At 40.1% G+C, this 27,584-nt stretch overlaps 3 protein-coding genes across 8 annotated transcripts in view; 2 read left to right on the top strand and 1 right to left on the bottom strand.

Annotated features, from left to right (window-relative positions):
- Positions 1 to 4,796: 4,796 nt before the first annotated feature.
- Positions 4,797 to 9,046, bottom strand: uchl3 (ubiquitin C-terminal hydrolase L3). Its single transcript, XM_004081455.4, has 9 exons — positions 8,883 to 9,046; positions 8,684 to 8,695; positions 7,891 to 8,019; positions 7,622 to 7,778; positions 6,275 to 6,360; positions 6,038 to 6,085; positions 5,880 to 5,955; positions 5,718 to 5,776; positions 4,797 to 5,410 (listed from the first exon to the last, which is right to left on the bottom strand). The coding sequence occupies exons 1-9, from the start codon at positions 8,922 to 8,924 to the stop codon at positions 5,321 to 5,323; spliced, it is 699 nt and encodes a 232-aa protein (XP_004081503.1). The 5' UTR covers positions 8,925 to 9,046; the 3' UTR covers positions 4,797 to 5,320.
- Positions 9,047 to 9,246: 200 nt separating this feature from the next.
- commd6 (COMM domain containing 6) lies at positions 9,247 to 14,005 on the top strand. Of its 2 annotated transcripts, none has more exons than XM_011489313.3 (8): positions 9,247 to 9,352; positions 10,041 to 10,142; positions 11,362 to 11,420; positions 11,697 to 11,762; positions 11,862 to 11,938; positions 12,987 to 13,155; positions 13,237 to 13,389; positions 13,473 to 14,005. In XM_011489313.3, exons 2-8 carry the CDS (start codon positions 10,115 to 10,117, stop codon positions 13,521 to 13,523), a joined length of 603 nt encoding a protein of 200 aa, XP_011487615.1. In that variant the 5' UTR covers positions 9,247 to 9,352; positions 10,041 to 10,114; the 3' UTR covers positions 13,524 to 14,005. The 2 variants fall into 2 exon arrangements, with proteins under 2 accessions (XP_011487615.1, XP_020568658.1); XM_020712999.2 differs by lacking the exon at positions 9,247 to 9,352 and adding an exon at positions 9,939 to 9,957.
- Positions 14,006 to 17,371: 3,366 nt separating this feature from the next.
- tbc1d4 (TBC1 domain family member 4) overlaps positions 17,372 to 27,584 on the top strand; it is a 37,577-nt gene continuing 27,364 nt past the window's right edge. Inside the window, exon 1 of one of the 5 annotated variants that reach the window (XM_020713317.2) lies at positions 17,372 to 18,463. In XM_020713317.2, the coding sequence (XP_020568976.1) occupies positions 17,978 to 18,463 (486 nt within the window). In that variant the 5' untranslated portion in view covers positions 17,372 to 17,977. The remainder of the gene's footprint in view (positions 18,464 to 27,584) is intronic. The other 4 variants (XM_011489309.3, XM_011489311.3, XM_011489310.3 and 1 more) reach the window with 4 other exon arrangements.

Here is a 27,584-nt window from a genome sequence, read left to right as displayed (position 1 = left end):
AGTGAAGGCAAAAAGACCAACAAGTGCTAAGCATCTCTGGGAACTCCTTCAAGACTGTTGGAAGACCATTTCAGGTGACTACCTCTTGAAGCTCATCAAGAGAATGCCAAGAGTGTGCAAAGCAGTAATCAAAGCAAAAGGTGGATACTATGAAGAACCTACAATATGAGATATTTTTTAGTTGTTTCACTCTTTTTTGTGATGTATAGAATTCCACATGTGTTAATTCGTAGTTTTGATGCCTTCAGTGTGAATCTGCAATTTTCATAGTCATGGAAATAAAGAAAACTCTTTGAATGAGAAGGTGTGTCCAAACTTTTGGTCTGTACTGTACTTGAAGAACTTTGTCTGAACAGCAACTAGACACTGTTGTACAGCAGTAAATAAGAATATGTCTGCTTACCGGGGGACAGTCTACCAGCTGTCCCCAACTTACCCCCTTCCTTATATAACCTCATATTAGGGTGAGGGGGTGGGGGGTCTAGCCTGCGATGCGCCTTGGGGGGGGGCTACTTGGGAGTGGCCCCCCTCCTATGGTTGCCGTATGGAGTGGGCCCCCCCTCTTTCGGTTTTATTTGCACCTTAGACATGTAGGGTCCTTGGTAGGGGGGGTGCTTGGACATCACTGCAAGCAAGCAGCAGATGTCCTCCTGGCACCCTACCCGCCAATTTTAACCGCACCTTAGACATTTAGGGCCCCTTGGTGTGGAGGGTGAGGGGACATCACTGTGAGTAATCAGGAGATGTCCCCTTAGTGCCCTACTCGCCAATTTTAACTGCACCCCCCTTAGTACACACACCCCTCCCCCTTCAATATATACATTCAAACATAAACACACACACATGCACACAAACACCCTCTCAAACACCCATACACGCACACACATTTTACAAGGAAGGTGGGACCTGGGTCCATCTGTCCCCTACCCCTTCCCTGGTGGGGGGTGCGGGCCCCTTGGCGATGGCGGCCGTGTCCCTTGGGTGCCGGCTCCCTGGGCCCGGCGGTGCTCTCTCCGCACGGTGGGGGGGTTCATATTACACCTGAGCCGGGGGTGTTCGTGTCCCTGGGGGGTGGGTCCTGGTCCTTGCCCCTGGGCGCTGGGCCCCGCCAAACTTCCAACATGGCCGAGCCTGGTCGGGCCATATTTATAACATCCCTTGTGGGCCGCCCTTTTTTCCCCGGGGTTCCCCCCTCCTGGGCGGGGGCGGCGGGCCCCTGCCTTGCTCCTACCTGGACCAACCGTGGGCCGGGTGGGTGGCTGCCTGGAGTGCGGAGCGGGTCTCCCTTGGGGGGTCCTGGCTCGTACCTGGGGTCGGGGCGGGGGGATGCCCGGAACTCCCGGGTGGTGGTGGGGTGCTCGTCTGGGGCTGTGGGCGTCCCTCTCCGGTGGGGCCCTGCGTTGGGCTCTTCCGGCGCGGCGGGGGGCTGCTTTCCTGGCTGGGCTGGGGCGGCGCTCTCTTTCCCTCTGCGCCTCCCTGCTCTCTGGCTCTGGGGGCCTCGCGGCGGTCCTGTTGGCCCTGGCCTGGGTGGCGGTCTTGGTCGCCCGGGGGGCGGTTGTTCCCTGCCTGTTCCCGTGTGGCGTTGGGGGGGCTCCGGCTGCCGCTGCTGCTGCGGCGGGGGTATGGGTGTGGGGGTGGCTGGGCGCTCCTCCTCCTTCTTTTCACATTCCACCATCCATTTTAGAAGAACATAAACACTCACCTGAGCACAGGTGTTAGCTCACCTTTGCACTAATAGTTTGCATGATTGAATGAATGAAAGATTTCACACTAGTTGGTTTAAAGGCATAGGTATGCGTTCGTGAACACTATCTGTTTTGTGTGCATGTTGACATGTGGACATTTTTGCGGCTAGCAGGTGTGTTGATAATATTTGAGTGTGTGTGAACAGGCCCCGCCCTTTTTGTACTACATTTGAACCGTACCGTAACGATAAACAACCAGTAAACCTGTCTGCTCTATGCTGCTTCATGGTCTTACCCCCCTTCCCCTCCTATTATCACCCTCCTACCCCCCCTCTCTCTAACGTCCCTCTCTCTTCTTCCCCTCTTTCCTTTTCCGTCCGGTCCAACACCAAAGATTTTCAAACATGATTGAAATTAATAAAGTTTGGCCTCAATTACAAAAGGGGTTTATTCAGACATACCTTTGGTTTGTCTGAAGATGAATAACCCCTCTTGTTAAAATAAAATATGTCCAACACAAGAGGCCCTCAGCTCTCATCTGTTTGCCTAGCTGTTGGACAGGACAAGTTAAAAAAAAAAAAAAAAAAAAAAAAAGAATATGTCTGCTTAAGCTATTATTTGTTCAAAGCATTAGTAGTTTTTTAAAGCCAAAGATCCACAATGCAAGGATAAAAGAGCTGCATGACCATCCTGTCAATGCCTGCTGATTCAAAGTTTCTCATATCTGCTGAACATTTAGTTTTAAGTGTCTCGGCCCACAATTTTACAAAGAAAATACTTTGTGCTTTTTTTCCTATCAAAACATGTTATTTTAAAATTTCTGATTCTGGGAATGAAAAATTAAATTCACCCATGTGTACTTGTCGCGCATTAAAAATATTTACCAGTTAAGAAATCTGTTCTGAATCAGATTTTTAAGCACTTATAGCTAAAGTTGCTCGAAATATCATTGATCACTTTATTATGTAATCATGTAACATATATAGTGATGCATCATAATTCAAAATTATTAACTAAGCAATTTTACCATAGATCCATGCTTTTATTTTTATTTTTTTGAAATGTAAATTTAGTTGAGACATTCTTCAGGTTCTTACTAGTAAAATAATAAACATTTGTTTCTGCAGTTCAAAAAGAAAGCTTTCCAAACCCCACGCAGTATAATTTCACATAACTGCTTTTCAGAAAAGTTTTTTTCTGATGTAGAACCTTTGTGAAGGTTTGTGATAAATTGGTGAAGCATCCAGGGTCTACCCTGTCTTTGCTCAAAAGTGGTTAAAATAGGCTCCAGCAACCCCATGATCCCAAAGGGATAAAGCAGAATTGGGAATGAATGGATGGATGGATGGATGGATGTTGTCTTTCATATATATGTGATAAGTAACCACCACAGTTGGCTAAGAATTTGTTAAGAGTGATATTACAGAGTGTTAAGACAATTGTATGTACAAGGGACAGAGATTTTAAATAATTATAGTTGTAAAAACGTTTTACTTGCCAAATTCAAGTGAACTGCAGACTTGCTACACCTGCATAAAGATTTAACAAGAATCTGCAAAGTGTTGCTGCTAGGTTGAAAAAAAATGGAAAAAGAGGATCAGAAAACATCTGTGGATTTTCTTTGCAATACGAGTTCGGGAAGTAGTCCTTATTCAAGTCTTGGATCCTGAGGCATTCAGATGATTGGATTATATTGGAATGCTCACTAAAATTTGGTACATTTGCTAAAACACAGCTGCTATTTACTTAAAGCTTTGCTATATGGATCTTGAAAAAGGAAGAAGTCCAACCATCAGAAATTTCAAACAGCTTTGCTGTGTGCTATGCCAATCTCCCGTTGCACCACATCCCAAAGGTGATCTATTGGGTTGATACCTGGTGACTGTGGAGACCAGTTGAGTCCAGTGAAGTCATTGTCATGTTCATGTTTTTCCAATCTTTTGTTGTCCAGTTTTGGTTATGCTGTGTGAACTGTAGCCCCAGTTTCCTGTTCTTAGCTGACAAGAATGGCCCCCGCTGTGGTCTTCTGCAGCTATAGCCCATCTGCCTCAAGGTTGGATGTGTTGTGCGTTCAGAGATGCTCCTCTGCAGACCTCGGTTGTAACCAGTGGTTCTTTGAGTTACTGTGGTCTCTCTATCAGCTGGAACCAGTCTGAACATTCTCCTCTGACTTCTGGCATCAACAAGGCATTTCTGTCCTCAGAACTGCCGGTCACTGAAATGTTCTCTTTTTTTGACCATTCTCTGTAAACCCTAGAGTTGGTTGTGTGTAAAAATCCCAGTAGATCAGCAGTTTGTGAAATTCTCGTCTGGCAACAACAACCACATCACATTCAAAGTCGCTTCATTCACCTTTCTTTCTCATCCTGATGCTCAGTTTGAACTGCAGCAGATCATCTTGACCATGTCTACATGACTATTGCATTGAGTTGCTGCTGATTGGAAATTTGCATTAACAAGCAGTTGGACAGGTGTGCCTACTGAAGTGGCCCATTAGTGTATATGTTTTCGGTATTTAAATTATTTTATTACCTTAAACGGTTTTGTATTTATTTTATCATTTATATCAGCTTTTACTTTAATACATTTTACTCTTTTTAGATTTGGTTTTTAATCTCGGGAGGCGTCCCCCACATGGTGACTAACCCTTTTTATGGTATGGGTTTGTCGCAGTGGGACCCCCTGGGTCTGGCAGCTTGCTTTGATCAGAGGGTATATCCCGTGGGGAAGTCCTCTGTGATCATGAGGGGGTCAGTCGCTGGCGTAAATAGATCCCCCAAATCTATGTTTCCTCATATCAGCATCAAGCCAGGTTTCCACTTCAGTTTGTATTTCTATTGAGTTTCATTCAGATGCCATTTTATATTTCATTGTGTTGGGTGCAGGGAGGCTTGAAGTCATTGTGTGTATTTTATAGCATTTCATTTTTGATTGTTTTTAGCCTGTAAAGCACAGTGTTACTGTTGTGTAAAAAGTGCTTTATAAATAAAGTTTGATTTCATCATTCATCCATTTTTTGGAGTTGGATTTCTTGTTGCACATGAAACATGAAGGTCTGGAAAAGCAAAGTTAATTTATTTTTGAAAAAACTCAAAAGACCAACAATGAAAATGTGTTTTAAACTTGAACTTTATTCGATAGAATACAAAATGTAGGCACTGTCCACACTGATGTCCAGCTCACCTACGGCAGAGGAGATGCACGTTTTGAGAACCTTCTGTCAGATAACGTTTGTGTGGACAGTTCCTTAGAAACTAATCGCATTGAATTTGGCGTCATCACATTGCAGGCCGTATCCTTTAACGTAAAAACAAAAAAGGAAAACACCAAACTCCTTTTGGGGTGGTCAACATCCTCCATAATCAGGATTTAAACATCAGTGCAGCGTGAAGAGTAGATCTGATAACTTCATAACAACAAGAGGCGTTTCAACATTTGTGTGATTGATGATTTTGACTTAACATTATTTTTTTGCACAGCAAAGCTCAAAGTTCATTAAATTTATATCATTTGTTAAGCTTGCATTTTAGTATTGGTAGTTTTCTTGATGACAGTTGATTTCCCCATTATAAAAAGCACTTTGAGTATTTGGCAGTAATGTTCTGTTTGCTTCTTGGGATGGAAGAGGATTTTCCTCAGAAGGAGTCTTTGGAGAGGGCGATGATGGTAAAACGGACCTCCTGAGGGTCACGAGCCATGAAGACTTTGCAAACATCGACAGCATCCTGAGACACAGACACGGGGAAGATCAGCAGATCATTATGCAACAGAAATCAAGCATTTCCACATTTTAGCTATGATATTTTCTAATCTCTAACGTTTCTAAAGAATAAAAATGGAACGAGGTTCAACAAGTTCTAATGAACTCCTGCCGCTCTCCAGAAACTGGCAAAAACAGAATAATACGAATTTAAAGACCACTGAGAACGCTTTGAAAATGGATCAGAAGATGATCGGAGAAGGACTTTAAACTTTATTTGAAACAAAAATGAGTTTCCTTTCAAGAATCTGCTTTAAAGTTGTTGTTTTTACCTCAAGTAAAGTATCTTCTGATGTTTTTCCATGGACAACAGGGAACGGCTTCCTGCCATCTACACGAGAAGTAGGGAGAATATATCGAGTGGCTTTCACACACTGGTAGATATAGCCAAAATTGCCACGCCAAATCCAAATATTTTAAGATCCTTTACTCACCGAGCTCATACAAGTGTCCGCCCACGTTCACGAAGGCTATAAAATGCAGATTGACTTTGTCATCTAAACTCGGCGCCTGTGCAAGACAAGAAGCAGCTTCTGTGACTTTTATGTGGAGATAAAGTTCAAGAAAAGCTTTTATTCTGGAAAGCACAAACCTCAGTCTGCCCTTCCTGCGCTCTGGATTCATGTATAACTCGTATACTCTGAAATACAAAAAAAAGATGCTTTAGCATTAATATTAGTTTACAATGTGTTTGTTTGAAAACATTTAACAACACATTTCATACTTTTGATGATTATTCTAACTTGATAAGTCATTTCTTTGTTTCATAGATGCTAAAAATAAAGATCTTGAGAGCAGATTGACAGACGCATCAGAGGAACCTTCCTACCTCATCCTTTTCGAGGAGGACGGCTCTTTCCTCCGGAGTCATTTTGGATGTTTGTTCAAGAAACTTCTTAAGTGGGGAGTCCGGTTCTAGAAGGAGAACAACAACCTACATAAATCAATATTTTTATAATGCATGTATTTTCATACGAAATATACCATTTAGGATTATGGATCATGTGAGGGTAAACATAGTGAAGGCAGCTCAAAGCTTGTTTGCCAACAAGTTACTGGTTTCCTCTGAATGCGTGTTGAGCTATCCACTGACTTTCAATTCAAACTAGAACAAAGTACCACACGACAGTCATGATGATCATGGGTCAATGGATTTAAAGGGCCTATTTCATGCAAAATCAACTGTTTTGAGCTTATAAATGCATTGTAGTGTTCGTTCCTCCCAAAAAAAACAACTCCAATGCGGTATTTTGATCCGTTTACGCATTAGTATTCCTCTAAAAACATGCATTCTGAGCACCAACCCCTCCCAACCCATTAGAATGAGCGAGTTTTCACATTGTGACGTAGATAAGAGTAGAACAGCCCCTTCCAGGAAGAGTCTGCACTTCCAGCACCGGCCCCAGGCTAACACAAATACACACTTTCTCCACAGAGCTACGATGATTGGCAAAAATGCTTTTATTAATTGCTTCCGAGTCCGGCTCTAGGTTGACGTCATGAAATGGGCGGCTCTCACAAAGAGTGAAAGCTCAGAGATTGAGTCGTCTTATTTCCAGGCGGGAAAAGAGTTCACAAAAATAAGTTATATTTCTTTTCTTTTTTTTTTATCCTTCTTTAATGTGCCAAAGGTAAATTATTATCATTTAGATGGATATAATTGACTCTGAAAGGCTTAAGAAAAGCATGATGTAGGCCCTTTAAAGTCTAATGCTTCAAAGGATGTGCCTCGAACTACTGTGTGTTGCAGAAGCACCGTTACAGAAAGCTTTGGGAAAAAAGGAAAGGCAGTGGGAGATTCGGATCAATGTGTTGAACTGATAATCTGCTTCCTGTATCAACCCTGCTGTTTGATTTCACATGGTTAAGGAATGTTCCACATGTCCGCCCCATCCAGAGCAAGATGAATGTCCAGAAAAACTTCTAAACTAGTTGCAAAGAAAACTGGCTAAGAAAATTCATTTTAAATACGTTTTTTTTTTCTTTCTTTGTTTAATTTACATGAGACAACCAATTATGGATTCCCAGGCAATTCTGTTTGGACTTTTGAACCATAAAATAGAAATATACAACCCACAGACACAATTACTAATAGAAAAGAAGAGACTGGCTAAATAATAGGGTCAATTTGCAGTTATATTTATATCCTGAAGATATAAGCAGAGTAAATACTCACCAAATTCCAGACGTGCCTGGTTGTTTGCCACGGCATGAATTAAGCCTATTGTTCCACAAGCATTTCCAATAGTTTGCTTGATGAAGTAAACATCAGGAGACACTTCCTGGGGCTGTTCTTTGAGCCGCTCTTCCTCTTCCTGCTTGAAGGCCTCATACTGGATGGAAAAAAATCAAAGCACGTCTCTCTTAGAAATTCAACTGCAGGACATTCTGTGGCTCAGCAGCCGACTACTAAGCGCAGTAAGGTGCTTTAGGAAACAGGAGTACCTTTTCTGTGACCGGGAAGAGGAGCAGAACTGCACACACGGGTCTGGGTACCATGCTGAGCAACTCTGGATCCAATCCGTACACGTCTCCAAACTGCCAGGTTGGCTTCATACCCAAACAACTGACAAACTACACAAAAAGCAACACAAAGGGAAACCCAAAAAAACCATTATAAAATATGTAACCCAAAAATTTGCATCAGACATAAAAGGAAGGGCTTAGTTTTACAAACAGAAAAGAAACATGGTCCTGTTGAGGAATACTAAACATTTTTTTGTTTAAATTATTTCATGGGTACTGCTTTAGTAAGCTGTTGCCTTCAATTTTCTATTGTATTTGTAATCTTTAAACACAAAAAAAGCATTTAAAAAAAGCCAAACCCAATTCGTAGAATAATTAGTTGGATTTCCAACAAATGGCGATCAAAAAACTGATTTTGTGGGCTTTACATTCCTTTTTTTTTGCGTTTTAACATGAAATAGTCTAGACTTTTTCAAACATAAGATTGTCAGGAAACAGTAAAGTAGTGTGGAGTATAAAAGGGCAATACATTGTGTGTAAATCTTTTTCAATAATAATAACTTTAGTCTATGAGTTGGTGAATTGAGCATTTTTTGTGCAATTCATTAAAAAAATTATTACAAAGTTTACTGCATGATGCAATTCTTATTATATTTTGATGAGCTAACAATATCTGTGCATTCTTCTCACTGTGCAGTCCCGAACTGAACACTTACAACTACTAGTGTTAGGCCTGTCGCATGTTAAAAAAAAGAAAACAGGAAGCACTCACCTTAGTCATGACCTAAAATAGAAAAAATACAAAGAGAAAATGTTAATTAATAACCGTAATGTCAAATTTATTTTAAAACAACTACAACAATTTTTTAAATGTCAACACATTTCTATTCTCTGCTAGCTAAAAGTTAGCTTCTCGCATGCTTGGGAATGAATGACTCAGATAAAAGAGATATTCATGAAAAAGTTCATACTTCAGGATTTGACTCCAGAGGCAACCAGCGTGGAGAGGCCATTTTAAATATCCCTAGATATTATGTTTACTTTTATACAAAAAAGGAGCAGAAGATGTTTACAAAAAGAACCTGACAGCTGGAATCGCTTCCGTATTGGAAAAAGGGCACCGCAATGTTTTCAAAAGACGTGGGGGTGAGCGGTCCAAATCTATTTTAAAAGCACTTCAATGTTAAACACTTTTTTGAAATGATATTACGGAATAAGTTATATTATTAATAATAAAAAATAAATCAAATCAAGTAATGCTTTAAGTATATATATTTTCAAGTTTTCACTAAGTCTGTCCACCATCAAACGAACAATGGACAGTTCCAATCTATGGGCGTGGCTTAAATGGATGTATGGGGTTTTGTGATTTCCATTAAGTTTTTCTGACGTTTTATTGACAAGGAACGAGTGTTTAAATGCAGCAACTTAATATGCTACAGTAAGTCAAAACACTGACATTGACGTAAAATGATAGCAGGTGTTTGCAGAGGAATTTTTATCGTTACTGCAGCACCCGAAGATGTTTCAGGATGTTGCTGGATATGAGAACACATGGTTTACATGATGCTGTCTAATTTAACCAACAATATTATCCTTGCACCGAGGACTCTTGTATTTAGCGTTTTCTTCTTCTTCTCTCTAATAAATCCAGTCTGTCTTTTCAGGCGATTTAGTCGGTACCCATCTTCATACAAAATTTGATATTTATTTAATTTAATTTTTAAAGAAAAAACATATTTAATACCACTGCATTGCAAATTATTGTTACATATTCTGTCAGGTCTCCACGAACGCATGCGTGTGTATTCATCTATGTATCATATGTTAGATGTCCTGGTTGTCTCTCTCAAATTTTTCTATTTTACTATTTTAATTCTTCGTGTTAATAACTGTAGGAATTTATTTGTATTTAAAGAAACACGATTCTACTTAAGCATGTTTGGATCAGCCTTGTTGAGCATCAATATGAAATATTTGTTTGCTGATACACTCCGATACAACAGGGGGCAGCATTCGTCTGAAAGAGTAGGAGCGAAACAGTTGGTAGGATTTAGCAGGCGGTGTCTGCCCAGTTGTTTGTTTTCTTATTTTTGATCCATGATAAACCACTTAAACAATCTTTGAAGGGACAAGAAAATACTATTTCCGAGGACTCTTAACCATTGATGTCAGTCTACAGCGGAGTGGCGAAAAGAGGAAGATGCCTGCAGCAGAAGAACCAACTTCCGGTTAGTTTAAACCGACTCAGGATAGCAGCAAACACGTCCAACGAAATTACTTGTAGGTTTGCTCCCTTTTTTTAAAAGAAATTCTGACAACCTAACACCAGTTGTGAATTTAACTGAAATGTTTGTCGTTGTCTTTTTACAGAAAACCTTTAGGTAGATGTTACATAGATTTTTACTTGAAGTTCCTCAGATCCATAAAATTAGAGTTTACAAACATCACTGATATATTTGATGTTTTTCTTTCTTTAAATATATGAACGAGGCTGAGTTACTCCAGATTATCCATTTCATTTTTAATTTTCGTGTTTATTTGCTAAGTTTAACAAGGGGCAGTTTGTATGCTTAATTTCTTCCCTTAGCAAAGGTATGCATAAGACTTTAGCTAAAAGTTTAAAGTTTAGCTTGTAGTTTACTTTTATATACTTCATATATTGTAAACTTTAGTTTACAATATATGAATTCAGTTGGAATACTTCCTACACTACAGGTACATGGTCTATAGCAGGGATGGGGAAACCTTTTGACACAAAGAGTTCTGTCAAATTAACAGGAAGGCAGGAGCAGATATGTGGGGTGTTTCGTTATTCCACCTCTTAAGAGAAAGAAATCACATGGAATCTGGATAAAAAACATGCTATAACTTGTATAAAAATATAACATGTCTTAAAAGAACAGAACATTTTGGATTTTTTGTTTTCTTATATTAGTGGTAATAGCACCAATGGGTTGATGTCCCTCATGGGTTCATGTGGCGTTCATCGGAAAAATGAACGCCCGACTCGGAAAACACATGAATGTCAGAAAAAACAGCAAATCTTCCAAGACCACATGAATGCAGAATAACTTTCTGCACCTAAACAAAGGTCCATGGTCTAGGGAGACACCAGAACTACAGGGACAAGAAAACATTTATGAGGATTATCAATGTAAGTTATTCCAGTTTGGCAGGATATTAAATAGTTTAACAGGCCGTATATGCCCCCGGGCCGCAGTTTGCCCATCCCTGCTCTATAGTATACTGGCTATAATTATACTGAAGTTTACTTAATAAGCAAAGAGTTATAATGTGCCTATTCCTCTGAAAGGTAGATAAATCTATATTTAACATTTTAAAATTGGAAAAAAAAAAATCATCTAGAAACTATAATGAATTCCTAAATAGAGACATACATGGATGTACGTTGTCGATATTTTTGTCTTGAACTTTTCTTTGTTTTAGGTATGAACAGTGTTGTTGACAACATCTGCAGACTTCCTCCAGATCTGTTCACTGAAACGGTGAGTTGATTTAATCCTAAATTCTCCGTTTATCCCCATTTTAACAAGTTAAAGACATGAATGAAAGTGGGCAGGATTTTTAATTAACCATACAAAGGAAACATTTCAGAGTAAAATAAAAATGTAGTTACATTTCTTAGTCTTAGAACTCTAGCTCCACGAAAATAAAATGCTTTTCTTTTTACTATCAAATTTAATAGGATTTAAAACCTAACAATCATTCCCTATTCCTAATGTATGGCTCAACTTGTAAAACAGGTTGTTTGATCTCCACAGAGTCAGCATATTCTGGTTTACCTTCAAGGGCATACAAGCGGAATAGATTCAGCTGAAATTTCTCACGTAGGTCTTTTTTTATTTATTTAAATTTTTTTAGTTTTTGTTGACATTACTGTTGTCCGTCTTACCAACTTCCTATGTGGGACTTTTGTCTCCTTGCAGAAATTCCTGCAGGCTGGAGTCGGACTTAATCATGAAGCTCAACAAGAAATTATCCGATTTCTTTTGTTAACATTCAGGTATTTCTCTCATAATGTTCACATTACAATTTTTAGCTAGTCATACTGCCCCTCTTCCACTATGGTGGATCCAGTGTTAGACCAGAGGCTAGAAACACAATTTTTAATGTTTAATAAAACTGTAGCTAATGTCACATTACAGTATTCCCTCACTTATTCCTGTTTCACGTATTCATAGATTATTTTTTCCAGTCATGTGACTCCTCCAATTCTTCTCAAAAACTCAGCTTGTATGAGACTTTTGCGTTCCAGGGAGGAATATCTGAAAAGGGGAGATGAAGAGCACGCCGGCCTGTCGGCTTCTTTGCCAGCTGCTAAAGAAAATTTCAAGCGAGCAAAAACATATTCTATCGGTTCCTGAATCGCTACCAACTTAAGTTTGTATCCCTGCACTGAAAAATGGCATCAGAAGCGGCAGGAAAATATCCTGCAACGTTGAAGAAGATAACCGCGATAAAAAGAGTCTAATATTATTTCTCTTTTGCAAAAAATAATCATATTGATGATGATCCTGATAATTTATTTTGGACATACACTTTAAAATGAAAAATTAAAAAGAATACACAAAATATCTGAAATGGAGTAAGAAGAAGTAAAAGCCTTGGCCAAACTTCTTCCCACACCCAGTCCTCCCACCATCTGTTATAGTGTGTTATATTTCTTTATTCAAATAGTTGTGAAACAGGCGCAGATGAATAAATGTTGTTTGAAAAAGATCTTATTTGTGACATAGTATTTTTGTTGCACTGTTAATGTTAGGTTGGGGGTTTGAGAGGCTGTAAGATAGCGGGAGAGAGAGTATACAGATGGATGATGGGAAATGAGGGTGGGGTTGCTCCAACACAATAGTCCCGCCCACAACTCAGGCTAATTTCTAATGATCTCCTGCCGCTCTGCAGAGAACTATGTCCTAGAAAAAGACACAGGTTTATGATGTTGGCTAAAACGGCATATTCATAATTTAAAGACCACTGGGAACGCTTTTACAATAGAGCCAAAGATGATTGGAGTGGTGTGAAGGTCATGACGTCATGCTTGCTGTCATCAGGTCAGCAGGACAGAGGAACATCTCCGCTGATGAGCTGGTGTCAAAGCTGGAAGAAGGCAGTCTGAAGTGGTCCAAAGCCTCCCTTCAGGTTCTGCACAGGCTGTGGAGTGAACAGGGCGCCGCAGTCCACGCCCAGCAGGAGGTCCAAGCCGCGCTCCGCATCGGTCAAGTGCGTCCACAGTCACTGCAGTCCGTCAGTTCAAATAGTTGAGTGGACGATCTGAGCGTGCGGATTTTGCGTTCGCTGCAGGTGGTGGACGTGCAGTGGAGGCTGGGGATGGCGGTGAGCTCAGACATTTGCCGATCTCTCAATTCTCCGTACGTTACGCTGCTGCTGAAAATTGCTGAACCCTCTGGACTGATCTGTCAGAAGTCCTTTGAGATGAGTGTTCCACAGTTTCAGGTGAGCCTTCACCCACAGGAGCTTTGATGTTCTACATTTAGGAGGCCACGCTGACGCTCATGTGTGGTTTTTTTCTCCTACAGAACTTCCACAAGCAGTTTAAGGAGATGGCTGCTCTGATGGAGACTGTATGAGGATCAGCCACCACCTGTTTTAAACACAACCATGAACTGCATGAACAAGCTAACACAAGGATTCCTCTCCAATGATCTCAAAATTACTATAAATAATTGTTTATCTGCACACACGTCCTATTAATATATTTGAAAATAACCGTCTTCAAAATAAATACCTAGAGTTAAATACCTTCTTTTCAGTATTTTTGCAGGTACTTATAATTTCAAATGAGTTTTGCACAGATGTCAGAAGGATCCAACTTATTAACTTCCTATATAAAAAACAAGCAACCATTCTTTCTATTAAAAAGACCAAAAAAAAGTGTTTTCTTTTATTTCCCCCCCAAACAGAAAAAAAGATTGTAGACTCGGGGAGAGCTGGCATTTCAGTATCTGGGCACCTACAACCTGGAATTTACTGCAAAGAACAATTTAAATCACACAGCTCACAACTCTGTTGCTACTCTAAAATAAAATCACTAACATGTTTTTAAATTGTATAAAGGGTTGTGTAGTAATTTGCCTCCTGAAAAAGAGATCTGTGGATCTCAATGGGACTTTCCTGGTTAAATAATGGATACAAAAATATACAGTGCTGAATTTAGACCAAAAAAGGGACTATCAAAAAGCAAAAATACTGTTAATCTGCTCTAATAGTGGTTTATAAGTACTGTATTGAAGTGTTTTGCGATATCTTAGCTCATCGGCCCATGGTTAACCCTTCAGCTTTTGTGTTTATGCATAAAGATGAAACACATGTAAGCACATTTCATATTCAAAATCTATTATCAAGAGTGAACAGGGATGGGTGTTTAGCTTCATTCCCTATTTATTAGATCAGGTATCACAGAAATACATGTGATAAAATAGGAGTTTAAAGAAAAATGAGGAAAAGAAAAAAAGTAGCGAACACCGAATCTAATACTGAAAATGACTGCAAAGCTTGAAATACTATGTTTTTCTGTTGCCCTAGAGGCTCAATGTAAATGTAACACAGACTAAATGTGTTCATTTGAACCACGGCATTATCAACAGTTTTTATTTCTAGTTCTAATGGCTTCAGTAAAGTCCTGTTAGAAACTATCAGAGCATCTTGGTTGTTTTAAATCAGCAAACCGATGACTGATGTGTTTTCTTTTAATGCCGCACAAATAGATTTCTCCACTGAGCTTAAAGAAATTAACTTTTATGCCAGGATTGCTAAAAGTATAAGTACTTTTTTACAGTAGAACTGACTACCTAATATTTTTAAAATTTCTATCTAAATTATGTGCTTTTGACTTAATGACTGAAATGCGACATACTCAGTAACTTTTAATTTGACTTTGATTTTACATTTGTTTATGAAAGATTTAGTGGATCAGTGATGTCATTTAGAGCAGATGTTGTCAGGTGGGGGGGGGCTGGTGAGCAGGAAGCACCCAAAATGCAGAAACGGAGGCACACGGTTCCAAGGCAAGGGGTTTATTCTAAACAAAAGGCGCTGCAGAGCAGGAACATGAAACTCAACTAAACTTACTGTGGCATAGCATGAAAACATGGCATGAGGGAAGAGCCGATAAAGACGTTAAAAGACATTAATGGACCAGCACAAGAGGAAGGCAGAGACGAGACTTAAATACAGACAGGGCAGACAAGGCACAGGTGAACATGATCAGGACAGATTGGGACAAAGGAAGTAAAACTCAAAAACATGACAAAACAGGAAACCTTTCAAAATAAAACAGGAAACAGAACTCAACCATGACAGAACAAGACAGAAAGAAAAAAACAAAACAAAGAAACCCAAACCATGACAGATGTAGGCTTTGTTTGAGCTTGGCTGCATCTGATACCCTTTACGTCTTACTGTAGCTCCTTTTTCAGTGAGCTATTATATGTGGAAACTCTCTGAACCACAAAGAGATTTGTCTCCTGGTCTTCCGAGTTCATCTTGCAAGTTTGTGACCTAAAAGGAAAAGTATTCTGTATGTGGAGGCTGCAGCGTCTCTCTGAAACGTAAATTTGCACAGTGAAACCCTGTTCTGACTCTGATGAATCGACTCGTGTGTCTTAAAGGTAGGAGAAGGAGTCCGTCTGTGATCCCCTCTTCGGGAGGGGGTCACACTGCCTCCCTATGTACAATAGCTCTTTCTATACTTGCTAATTCCTGACGAAAATGTGTCAGGAATATTTTCTCCTCAGCCAGAGTTCAGATGCTGATGAATTAGCGAAAACATATTTTCTTTAATGGAATTTAGACCCATCTATACATGAGTATGTGGGTGCTGGAGTGAAAAGATGAGTTTTGATTACGTTTAAAAAAAAAAAAAAGTATTTTAATGAAAATGTCAGCACTTTTTCTCACAAAAAAACCCCTTTTTTCATAAATGTGCTTGCTTTTTGGATTGTTCTGAAACTAATTTTATTTTCTAATTGTCTTTTTCCTTCCATAGTAGATGTAAACCTTATCTAAATCTATTTAATATCCCAGGTCCGCTTCACAAACTCTTGCAAAATTCAAATCAAATCATAAGTTGTTTAAAATTTGAGGTTTAGCGGTTTTTAAAATAGACTTCTAATGTTTTATTTATGCACAGAGCAGGAGAGGCAGGTAAATGTCAAGCACCCCCTTGCCAGACGAAGATTCTGGAGGCTTTAAATACAAAAAATACCTGCCATTTTCATTCATTTGTGGATTTTTTTTAGCAGGGCACATTTCATAAAAGTTTTCTAAGCTTCTGTAGACATCAGTTTCTTTTAACAGTTAAATGTGTTTATCTTTGTAGTTTTAATGTTCATATTTTTGTTGCTCTTGCAGGTTTTGTCTTTAGGTGCACGTTTTAAGGACCCATTCTGATGCAAATCATGTTTTTTTAATATTTTTAACATGGCCGTGTCGCATTTTTCTGATGATTGAGGACATATATAAAGAAAATTAAGCTCAAAATTGCTTTTCTGAGTATTTCTTTATACAAATCGTTGTGAATCAGGAGCAGATGGAAAAAGCATTTGAAACAGAGCTCAATGTGATGTAAAAAATGCACTGGGCGGGCCACAACCTCCCTGCTCTGCTTCATTCTGATGCATCCACTTGCAGACAACAAGATCCACGTATGTCTTTGTTTTCCTCCTCTGCATGGCTGGATAGGTCCAATATTGACCCATATTTTTGTTGCACCACTAATGTTAGGTTGGGGGTCTGAGGTGCTTTAAGATAGCGGGAGAGCATGTAAACAGAGAGCTCTCAGTATTGGAGGTGAAAGAAAGGCAGTGGCCGTCACAAGCAGTGGTGCATTTCAAATGAACTTCCGCCACTCTGCAGAAACTATGTCCTAGAAAACGACAATTAAAAAAAATGACCAAAACCAAAACCGGCATATTTATAAAAAATGGGAACACTTTTACAATAGATCAAGCAATGATCTGAGTGGGTCTTTAGTTATCTGCAGTTAAGAAGATGTGCTTTTTCCTTTAAGTTACTTTTTAAAAAAACGTATGGCTATTTGTCATTATTTGTTTATATCAGAATCCAGCTGATTTGCCTCCAGTGAATCTAGTAGTGATTTGATCCTGAACAGATTTTATGTGGGACAGGGGCTATTTTGGGGATAGACGGAGTTCTAAGAATCATGTGGGAGGGGGCGCTCTTAAGCAGGGTGTGTGTGTATGGGGGTCTCTTCATTCGTCCGTGTATTGTATACAATATCAGGTGGGACTCCACCAATACAGCAGGATCTCCAGCTGCTTGTACACAACAGCTGTGCTCCGTGAAATTTGGGTTATCCCCTCCACTTCTGCTGTGTTGAGAGTGGGACAGCACTCAGCGGAGTTCTGGTGCCACACACAGACGGAGCACACACTTAAACCGCCCCGAGAATCACTTACCATCCATCAGTCTCCGGAGGGGGGCGGAGCTCCACGCTGAGCGCTCTCCGCCCGCTCGTCAGGCACAACATGGGGATGGCTGGGCGGACTGTCAGCGCGCACGGGGCGCTCCGCCTCCAAAGGCGTTGACGAAGAAAGGATCCCACATAAAAAACTTTATTTCAAGACAAAAACAGGAATCAGAGCAAATGTCTCCTATTTCGTCAGACCAAACAGATAAATGAGCTCCTAACGCGTTACGCGCTTCGGCCGTGAATGCGTAAATGCGCTTCGGAGAAAGAAACGAGCCGCGCGTTAAAGGAACCCGATGTCTTTGGGCCACTTGTGTCTACACAGGGACCATTCAGAGCCACGTTTTAGCAGGCGGCAACCTTGCACAACAAGACATCAGCCTACAGTGTGGCAGACTGCCTCTGCAGGCGGAGGAGCAGGAAAGGAAACAGGGCTGTCATCCATGGCCTTCAGCAGATCCCCTCTAAATCACTAAGAGAACAGTATTGTTTATTGTTATTTAGATTTTAACATTTTTGTTCATTTTTCAGTTTATTTTGTTGAAAGTTGCAGCAGGTTTAGGGGGATCCCATGCACATGTCAGATCGCTGTGGATGTCCACATGGAAAGTTAACAACAAACGCGCAACCGAGAGCTTCGTGAAAGAGAGTCCCTATTGTTGTCCAACCCGTTTTAGGATAGAAGTCTGCTTGACCGACATGGAGACCCGCGACGAAACAGCGGGGAAGTCGTTCGCGCTGACGTACGTGGGCTGGTGCACGCTGGACAGGCGAACCACCCTGCCCATGCTGCCGTGGCTGGTGGCCGAGATCCGCCGGAGGAGCGAGAAGGGCGGCTTCGGCCCCGTCATGCAGCCCAGAGAAGTTCAGCTGCTGCTCCACTCGCCGTTCATCCGCTGCGTCCCGTCCAGCAGCAACTGCTCGTCCGTTTTCATCTTCGAACACAAGGCGCAGCTCATCGCGCGCTTCATCCACAACAGCAATGACCTCTCCTACTTTGCGTACCTGCTGCGCGGCCAACCGGACAACCCGGAGTCCGAGATGTCCTGTCACGTCTTCAAGGCCTTCGACCCCAACCAGGTAGGCCTGCATCACACAGGGGGAGGAGATGGTTCTCCACAACAATTCTGAGTATAGGCTGTGTAAGTTTAGTTCAACTCTTTTTTTATGTGTAAATCTTTAAAGTGACCTATCATCCAATCATTTTTAGTTAATAAAACTCATAAATCCTTTAAGACATAAATGTTTTCACCTATTGGATTACTTTTCATTAATTAATATTTTTAGTGAAGACAATTGTTTTTTTTAGGGCAGTTAGTGTTTGGGTCACAGGTTTGATGTTAAACTGAGCATTGTGAATATTCCTCCACAGTTCCTGAAGGTCAACACAGCCAGAAAACACGTGCACCTTCTTACATAGCTGTGCACGCACGTGCATGTGTGTATGTGTGTGTGTGCACGGCTATTCTTACAAGGACATTACTCTGAGTTCCATTCATTTGTTGTAACTATGGCCACTTGGCCTGAATTTTTAACCCCAACCTCCACTGATATCTCTGCACAAAGACACACATTTCTTTTTACTTCCCACTCTTCAAACTATGGCTGTGTCCGAAATTCCTTCACTTCTTAGTGCTGTCCAAATCTGCAATTCCAAAACCCAGTGCTCGAGACATTTCCCAGAAAATCTCTGCGGAAAACCATAGATAGTCACTAGGTGAATATACACCATATTTGATCAATTTTCCATGTGAAAAAAGTATTTTTAAGTTATTTTTTATGAACCATCCAATTTTTCAACACAGTGGATGCATAAATAGTCTTTGTTTTTACTTTGGAAAAGCAGTGTTTTGTCATATTTGGCATTTAAACAACAAATAAAGTAGTGAGTGTGGTGTCTGAATTGCTTTTAAAATCCAGGGCGCTAGAGAGCCTTGCACTAGATAGTTTTTTGTGTTTAGAAAAGTTTCTCTCAAGCACAAACCTCTCTCAGTGTGAACTCAATGTTAACAGATTCCATGACACTTTCCACAAAATGTCATCACTCTGAGTCCAACACAAGAAGGCAAATTAACACATATTTTAATACTTTAAAATTAGGCATTGAGTTAGCCACAGGGGTCTGGGTCTCCCTGTGCCAGTCCCCAGCCCAGACAAAATAGGATGGGCACTGCGCCTGCACAATATATTGCAATTTTATCGTTATTGCAAGATCCAGCAGTGCAATATGCATATCGCAAAACATGGTGAAAACTGCAATAAATGGTTTCCTTAAATGTGCTAAAACAATCTTATGGCAGCTTGAAGTATTTAATGAATTAAATAAATCCATTTATGCATTTGACCAATCAGATGCACCCCTTCACGTTGTTGACCAATCGGATGGAGCCCTTTTATGTTAGATGTTCGCCTCCAATGTAGACGAGGGTCATTTGGAGTATTATTTTTAAACTGTTTCAGTGAAATGGAAATAATGTTTTTGGTTGTTTTGCTATTTGTTCATATGCCGCAAGTTATATCGTCATCGCAGTATTCATCATTAATATCGCAGACGCAAGTTTTCCTCATACCGTGCAGCCATAGCATCCGGTGTAAATCTCCGCCAAACCACCTGTGAAAATCAGTGAAAGCTGATTGGCTGTGGCGAAAGGTGACCAACACAATGATGAATTGCGTTAAAGAACGTTACAGTCCCAGTCACCCATATGGTTTGATAACCACCAGGAGCATTGTGGGGTTCATTGTCTTTGCCCAAGGACGCTTGAGCAAGGCGGTGAACATATGGGCAGGCAAGGTGGGACTCAAACCTGCAATCTTCTGATCAGAAGTGGACTGCTCTACCTTCTGCATCACGGCCACCCAGAATTAATAATGATATCCATCCATTTAGGAGTTGTTTTTCTTACTTTTTGAAGTCCAAAAACATTTTGGCTGCATACATCAACAAGTTTTTTGTACTGTTAGCTTGTTCACCATTTGTGGTTGTCTCCAAAGACCACACTTTCCTTCCCTCCTTATCCCTCATTTTAAAATGAAATTGAAGCCAGATCTGTACACCTGCTAACCAAAAGGTGGCCTATTACACAAAGTGGTTCACCTTTCAGTGTATCCCTTCAGGGGTTGCCACAGAGAATCAGCTTTCACAAAGGTAGTTTGGTACAGCTTTCTTCCTGCCCAACACTGGATGAGGCTCATCAAGCCCCTTGGGAATCAAACCCTGATTTCTCGTGTGCCAGTCCAGCTATCCAATCGCTCAGCATATCACATAAAGTAGTCAGTCCCCATTTACAATAATGTGAAACGCTTATGTTATTTAATAATTATTAACAGAGTAATTTGGCTCCAATAACTTTCAGAAATATTCAAGCCTGTGGGCCTTATTTTTAAATGCATAAGATATGAAGGGTAAATTAGGCTAAAATGGGATGCTTTTTTTTGTTTGATTTAATTTGATTGACAGCTCATTGTCAAATATTTAGCTCTAGACTTGCTTTATCCATCTGACAGCAGGTGTAATTTGCTCTTCTTTTGCCTTGTATTTCTACAGAAGTTCCAGATTATTTCTGGAGTGTTTTGTATCTTTTCTTGCATCGGTTTTCGTTCTTATAAAGTGTAACAAAAGCCAGACATCAGCAGCTGGTACATTAAACCATCACCTTGATATCCGTCTGTTGTTTGTATTTTAAGTTATTCAAAAAATAGATTGCAGAAGCTTCGTGTCACTGTGCTCTACTTTGACCCAGTGATCCCTCTGCAGTGGAGAGGGGTCACTGGGTCAAAGTAGAGCTAAAAAAAGTTTGTGCTAAAACGGTCTTGACAGAACAGTTGTTATTATACCAGAAATGGTGCTTGTATTAAAAGTAGACCCCCAAAAACGACTAAACCAACGTCTTAAATCGTCTTTTTGTTGTTGTTTGTTCTGCATTCACTTTCACTTCACAGTTGGTGTCCTTAAAATGATAATAGAAAAGTGAAATCTTGATCCTCAATAAAAACCATGTTGCCCTTTCAAAACACAGCCCATGAAGTGAGACTGCACAGTGGGAAGATTTAATGTAAATAGAAGGTTGCTGCAAAACAGGTTTCCCATGCGTTCATTTCAAGTTTTCTACTCTGTAGATGACTTTTTGCCCTGCAGATTCAAGTTTCACAGGTGTGCCAGCTCATTTTTAAGCATAAACCAGTCAAATCATGTCCAGACATCAGGCATGGATCCATTAAGAGTCAGTAATCCCTCACTATGAAGTCTTGCTTTGTTTTAATGATGCCTGTTTTTTTTAGAAACGCTGTTAAAAATGATCCGGTGTTGACATTAGACGAATCATATTTGAAGCTATTTTGTACTTTTTGGAGTCTTCTCGTTCTGTTATATCATGGTTGATGTGAATGCATGGAAAGAAACAACATACATTCCACTTAACTGTATAGTTTAAGGGTTCTGGCTCTGTCAGATGTTTAAAGTAAAACATTTTTTTATCTTGAACAAACAGAAGCACAGACAAAAACATGACTTAAGAACTGGTTTGGCAGCCAGAAACCACTAAAAGGAGAAACACATGGAACACAGGGATTATTCCACAAGTGTGTCACGTACAACACTCTGCTGTTAAGATGTCATCACTGACAGAGGTGTGTGTTGTTTTGAAGGCACGCTGTTGGCATGTTTGAAAATCTTCTGCTTGTGTCAACAAAGTTATAAAAAAAACCTGCTAAATACTGTTTTGTACTTTTACACGAGAGGCTTCTGTCAGTTTTAGTTTATGATGTGACCTGAGTTGACCCTGTTATTTAAAACTTAAAGGAGAAGTCGTAGTAAGTCATTAGATGACGTTAAAGCCTAAAAAGGGCTGTCACTGATTTTCTAGGATTAGTTAACGTTTGATTGATTTAAAAGAAACACTTTTCCATTTTGGAAAAAAAAACAGTCAGGTTGCACTGAGAAGGCTTGAAGGGGTTCGGCGCTTACAATCAAGTCTGACCTCTTTGACTTGAAATGCAACTTCAAGCGCTCTATTTAGTAAGAGTTATTTCTACCAGTGTTGTAAAGTTTAAGGTTAACAAGCTGCATTTAACATTTTCTCCAAATTAATCAAATACAGAAAAGAGTTTCCGTTAAAAAGCCGCCATTCGGAGTTTAACCTTTGACCTCCTTAGAGTTTCTGGTAGCTGCAGATGTAAATAGAACATTTTTTAGTTGTTTTGAAATATGCAATCTGAGCATGTGCAGAAACCTCTTATTTTTTAACCTTTGCTATGACTCAGAACGAGGCCACAGTGGACTATTTTACTCTGAGCTCTAAGCCAAGTGGGATCAAGTGTATCCATTATTTTTGTTTCCCTCTTTTGTATTGTTCAGTTTATGATACAAGACCAAGTATTTTCTGCCCACCAGTTTCACAAAAATGTGCCAATCTTGCTGTGTCACATTAAAAACCCTCTCAGACGACTAATGTTAGTGGTTGAGTCAACGGACCAACATTTCCTGGTAACCAGAAAACCACAGTTGGATACCAAGGCAAGAATACTGACCCTGATATTTTTTTTTAATAAATGTTTTCTTTTGGGGTTTGCTTTTTTCTTATAACTTATTTTTTCAATGCTTGGTAATCTTTTCCTCTGACATTGATTCAACGATGCTCTCTGTCACTGTAATGGTTGTTACTATTGTTGTCATAGTCATTGCTGACACATTTTTTTGCAATGCAAAGTTTTTTTAAGAAAAGAAAATCATGTTTTAGTGATGGGAAGCAGAGCTGCAGTTATGTAGTGTAATCACCTAGCTCATCTTACAATGGTATTAGGACTTTTGTGTTTTTTAAAGAAACATGAACTTTGTCCTATAAAGTAGGCAAGTCTTGCGTTTATATGCCTTAGCCAATGCCCTTTCGAGTGAATATGGGCTGTCTGAGAGCAAAAAAAGGGGCAAATTTGGACAGGACACGCAGGTGACCTGCAGGAAATATTAAACCATTCAGTGAGGGCAAAAATGTTCATGCACCATTTTTTCTACGGGCATTCTGGGGGCGACAAGTCATAGCAAACATTTAAAGAAGTAGGGGTAAGTAAGGGTGAAGTAGGTCAGACGCAGGCAAGTCATACAAACTTTTCATTTTTCTCAAAAACCCCCAATCTTAGTTATTTTTATACAACTGAGTCATTCTGTTTGTTTATAAATCACCATTGATATAAAAAGCACATTTTCTGACTACTTAATACTTCAGAGTGGGGCAAGAAAAGTATTTGTTGGTCACAGATTGTACAAACTGTCCAACCTAAAAAGATGAAAGAGGCCTGTAATGTTTAAACTGTGAAAGATAAAATGTAAAAAAAAAAAAAGAAATTATTTTGGAGCAGAGAAAAGTGTTTATGTTCCACAAACAAAGAAGAATTTTGCTCCTCACAGACCTGTTTCTACGTTCTTCTATCCTCTACTTGTTATCTGTATTAATGTGTCCTGTTTAAAAGGGTTATCTGTATAACATACCTGTCCACATCCTTAAAGTCCCCCTCCGATGAAAATCACGTTTTTATTTTAGTTTTTGACATGTACGTGTGGCATTTTTCTTATGAAAGAGAACAAATGTAATAAAAGTCATTTCATTTCGGAGTATTTTTCCTTTTAAATCCCTATCAATCAAACTGTTGCAAAGACGCTCGGTTTGAATTAATGAGCTGTTGTGATGTCACAACAGCCAAGCTCCTTGATCTGCCCTGTCCAGCGTGCACAAGCTCAGGTGCATGACAAGAGAAGATGGCACGCTGTTAAATTCTCCCCATGCATTTTAGGTGCGTCCAGGGCTGGATTTTGTTGTTGGCCGCACGTATTTACACTTAAAGTTAAAGTCCCATAAGCTGTTGGGTGAAATGTCTTCTTCGCATTTGTGTTCTCTCTCTGACCGAGTTTGAAGGCTTGCTGTCCCGGATTAGCCAGAGAGGGTAACAACAAAAACAAGAAAAAAACCAGGGGACCTTTTTTATTATTGCCTCGATGAAAATAAGAAAAATATCATAAAGTTGAGGAGGTCAGGGCAGGCTGTTTTTTTTACCCCGCGGTTGGTCTCTGTCTGGCCACCAGCTCGCCTCCCGGGAGCTTGCATAGTGATCGTGTTGGCCCTGCTACAGACTGTCCAGGGTGTACCCGTGATTAGGTTCAGACCGGTACCAAATTGTGCAGCTGAAATCATGTTGCTGCCAGACCTCCCACGCAATTTGCGCCGCAGGACCTCAGATCCCATCTGTAACATTGACTTAAAATTGAAATTCGCCGCCTCTGCCGCGCGAACCGCGTTCTGTGTGAACAGATCTTAACCCGTAATCCTAACCTTAAACCTTCCTCTTGGTCCGTGCGGCCTGGAAAAAAGCTCAGCACTGGCCATATTTCAAAAATTACGTGCGAATAGTAACTTTTTTTCTGGCATTTCATTGTATTTGCTGTGCAAGGTAATTCAACAATCTGCATGTGCAAGCTTCAAATCAGTTCTGACCACAGCCAGTGCTGCTTCCTGGTGCAATGTAGCCTAAATTATAATGTAATTCAAAGCAATTTTCATGAGCTCAATAAAGCTGTTTTTCGTGTGTAAATTTTATTAAACAGCAGGTTCTGGTACAAACTGTCGTTTTGTCATTCCACACATTGTTCAAAAAGTGTAGATTAGGAACCAAAAATATCTCACTTTTCACCATTTCTTAATGCTAAAGATAAAGTTTTGAGAATAGAGACTCTGTCAGTCATAGTCATTTGTGCTGGGGCTACCCAGCCCCAATGGCCATGCCTATTTATAGGAGATTTTGTAAACAGAGGCTTCGGATAAACATGAAATACGGCTTTTTAAGACAATTGGGTTGTAGGATTTAATCATAATTAAAACACCACTGGGAACATTTTTATTTGAAAAAAAAACTTGTCATAGGGGGACTTTAAACAGTTACATTGCAAGAGCTGTCAAAGGACACCAGAGACAAGATTGTAGACCTGAACCAGACTGGGATGGACCAAGCTACAATAAACAAGCAGCTTCATGAGAAAAAAAATCAACTGTTGGAGCAATTATTAGAAAATGGAAAAAATACAAGATCACTGACAATCTCCATTCACCTGGCCCTCCAAGAAATATCTCACCTGGTGGAGAACAAATGATCCTTAGAAGAAAACAGCCCAGAGCTATTCAGAGGAACTGGTCAATGACCTTAAGAGAGCTGGGACCACAGGAACAAAGTTTACCATAGTAACACACAACATTGTCATGGATTCAAATCCTGCTGAACACCAAAGGTCCCCCCTGCTTAAGCCAGCACATGTCCAGGCCTGTCCAAAGCTCTTCAGAAACCATCTGGATGATCCAGAGGAGGACTGGGAGAGTGGCATGTGGTCAGATTAGACCAAAATGGAACTCTTCAGAATAAACGCCAGTCGTCATATTGGAGGTGGTGAAATGCTGAGTTACAACACCACCACTCTATGTGAAGCATAGAGGTGGGAGCATCATGCTTTGGGACAGCTTTTCTGCAAAAGAGATAGGACGACTGATTTGTATAACAGAAAGGAGGAAAGGGGAATGTATTGTGAGATTTTGGAAAAAAAATCCTTCTTCCATGGATGAGAGTATCAGTGACTTGCATTTGTACCAAGACCTCAGTGGTTACTTGGTGGACGTACCACTGACTCCCGTCATTTGTTGTTTTTGTCTGTCTTTTACTGAAAGCTTCACCTCAGGAACCAGAACTTTGCTACCTCGTTTGAACAAACTTAAAGACCCTAAAATCACTTTTGTTGCATTTCTACTGTTTACAGCTTATTTAGAGGGAAAAAACGTGGTCTATCTTGTATTTTGTTTTTTTTCTTGAACACCATGTAACTTTTAACTACACATGTAGCTTAATCTTTTCTCGCCCTGTGTTTTCACAATCACTGGCCCAACAGCAGATGGTTTTAAGCTAATGGGTTGCTTGCTACTTATGGTTAATGGTGCAGACGGCCAGCTGCTGTGTGATCTAATTTTATTATGGCCTGTTGTAGGGAGGTAGGATGTTTGTAACCCTTATGCAGAGAGGTGCTCAAGGCTCTCTCTGCTCAGAGCACAAGCCTAATGTTTGCTAAGCTTTAAAGCTGAGCTCAACTGTTGACACCCAGTACCACTGAGTTCACACTCAGGGCCTTTTGATAAATCCACACGCTGTTGAGTGAAAGTGAAATCAGCAGTACCAGCATTTTTAATGAGGTGTGATATGTTTAAAGGAGACTCCCAGTCAAGTTACGTTTCTGTTTTCCCATGAAGAAAAGTTGATAAGTTGATAAAAAGTGATTAATCAAACAAAATGGTGCTAGGGTGTCACCTTTCTTGAAGATCAGACAGCAGTTCCTTAAAATGGCTGTCACTTTTTATCCATGGTGACCAGACAGAGCAGCTGTGATTGTCAGTCAGCAGGCCTTTTTCAATTATCTTGACCTAACTGTGCCAACAATGTTAGCCGGAACAGGTCTGCTTTTCCCACAGAGGCCTCTAGCTTGATTTCTGTTCATTTTATACACCTTTGATGAGCCAGGAAAAAATAGTTTCAACCTCTAGAAACTCTGAAAGGATCCCTAAAAATAAGTCTACAAGCAGCTGGAAAATCAGTTACGTTTATTGTTGTGCATCATGCACCTGCCGCCTGCACCATCTACGTTCAACCATGAATCAATACAGCTTTCTTTCTCCTCTCAGGCACGGCTAATCCACTGACAGGCCAGTTGTTTAGAGAATGTGGCCACGGCAGCTATAAACCAGACATGTTTGTCTCTCATGTTTGCTCTGGATTCCATTTGTTGGAAGCTTATTTCATTCACAATCATTCCCATCCTGTTTTCTTTCCTTTATTGTTAAGCTGTCATTGTAGCCACACATCTGAGGTTACATAACACCCCTTTCCAGTTTTCTCCTCCAACACAGTCACAAACATTTTTACATGTTTTGCAAAGTTCATGCAACAGAATACTGCTTTTTATTTTGAATTTTAAATGTTATCACCCTTTGGATTTAGGTTCATTTTTGTCTAGGAAGCAGCAATGGGGAAAGCGTTTAAAAGGATTACACAATATTCTTTAAAAAAAATATATAGTTCCTGCCAGAGTGTTCAGATAACCTTTTCTTAAATGCTTTAGGGAAAACCCATACAGCTACAACCCATGTTTAGGTACCCATCTTTATTTTTTATATTTAAA

The sequence above is a fragment of the Oryzias latipes genome, chromosome 21 (assembly GCF_002234675.1).
Source record: "Oryzias latipes chromosome 21, ASM223467v1".
Classification (NCBI taxonomy): domain Eukaryota; kingdom Metazoa; phylum Chordata; class Actinopteri; order Beloniformes; family Adrianichthyidae; genus Oryzias; species Oryzias latipes.
This window is presented reverse-complemented; position numbering and strand designations above follow the sequence as displayed.

What these genes read in the sequence shown, in the direction of transcription:
- commd6 (XM_011489313.3), top strand. Translation starts at nt 10,115, where the DNA reads ATGCCTGCAGCAGAAGAACCAACTTCCG. An exon ending in CAGATCTGTTCACTGAAACG is followed by an intron (nt 11,421 to 11,696) that starts GTGAGTTGATTT and finishes TGATCTCCACAG; the next exon opens with AGTCAGCATATTCTGGTTTA. An exon ending in ATTCAGCTGAAATTTCTCAC is followed by an intron (nt 11,763 to 11,861) that starts GTAGGTCTTTTT and finishes GTCTCCTTGCAG; the next exon opens with AAATTCCTGCAGGCTGGAGT.
- uchl3 (XM_004081455.4), bottom strand. Translation starts at nt 8,924, where the DNA reads ATGGCCTCTCCACGCTGGTTGCCTCTGGAGTCAAATCCTGAA. An exon ending in TCCTCCTCGAAAAGGATGAG is followed by an intron (nt 6,086 to 6,274) that starts GTAGGAAGGTTC and finishes TTTGTATTTCAG; the next exon opens with AGTATACGAGTTATACATGA. An exon ending in CGCAGGAAGGGCAGACTGAG is followed by an intron (nt 5,956 to 6,037) that starts GTTTGTGCTTTC and finishes TGTCTTGCACAG; the next exon opens with GCGCCGAGTTTAGATGACAA.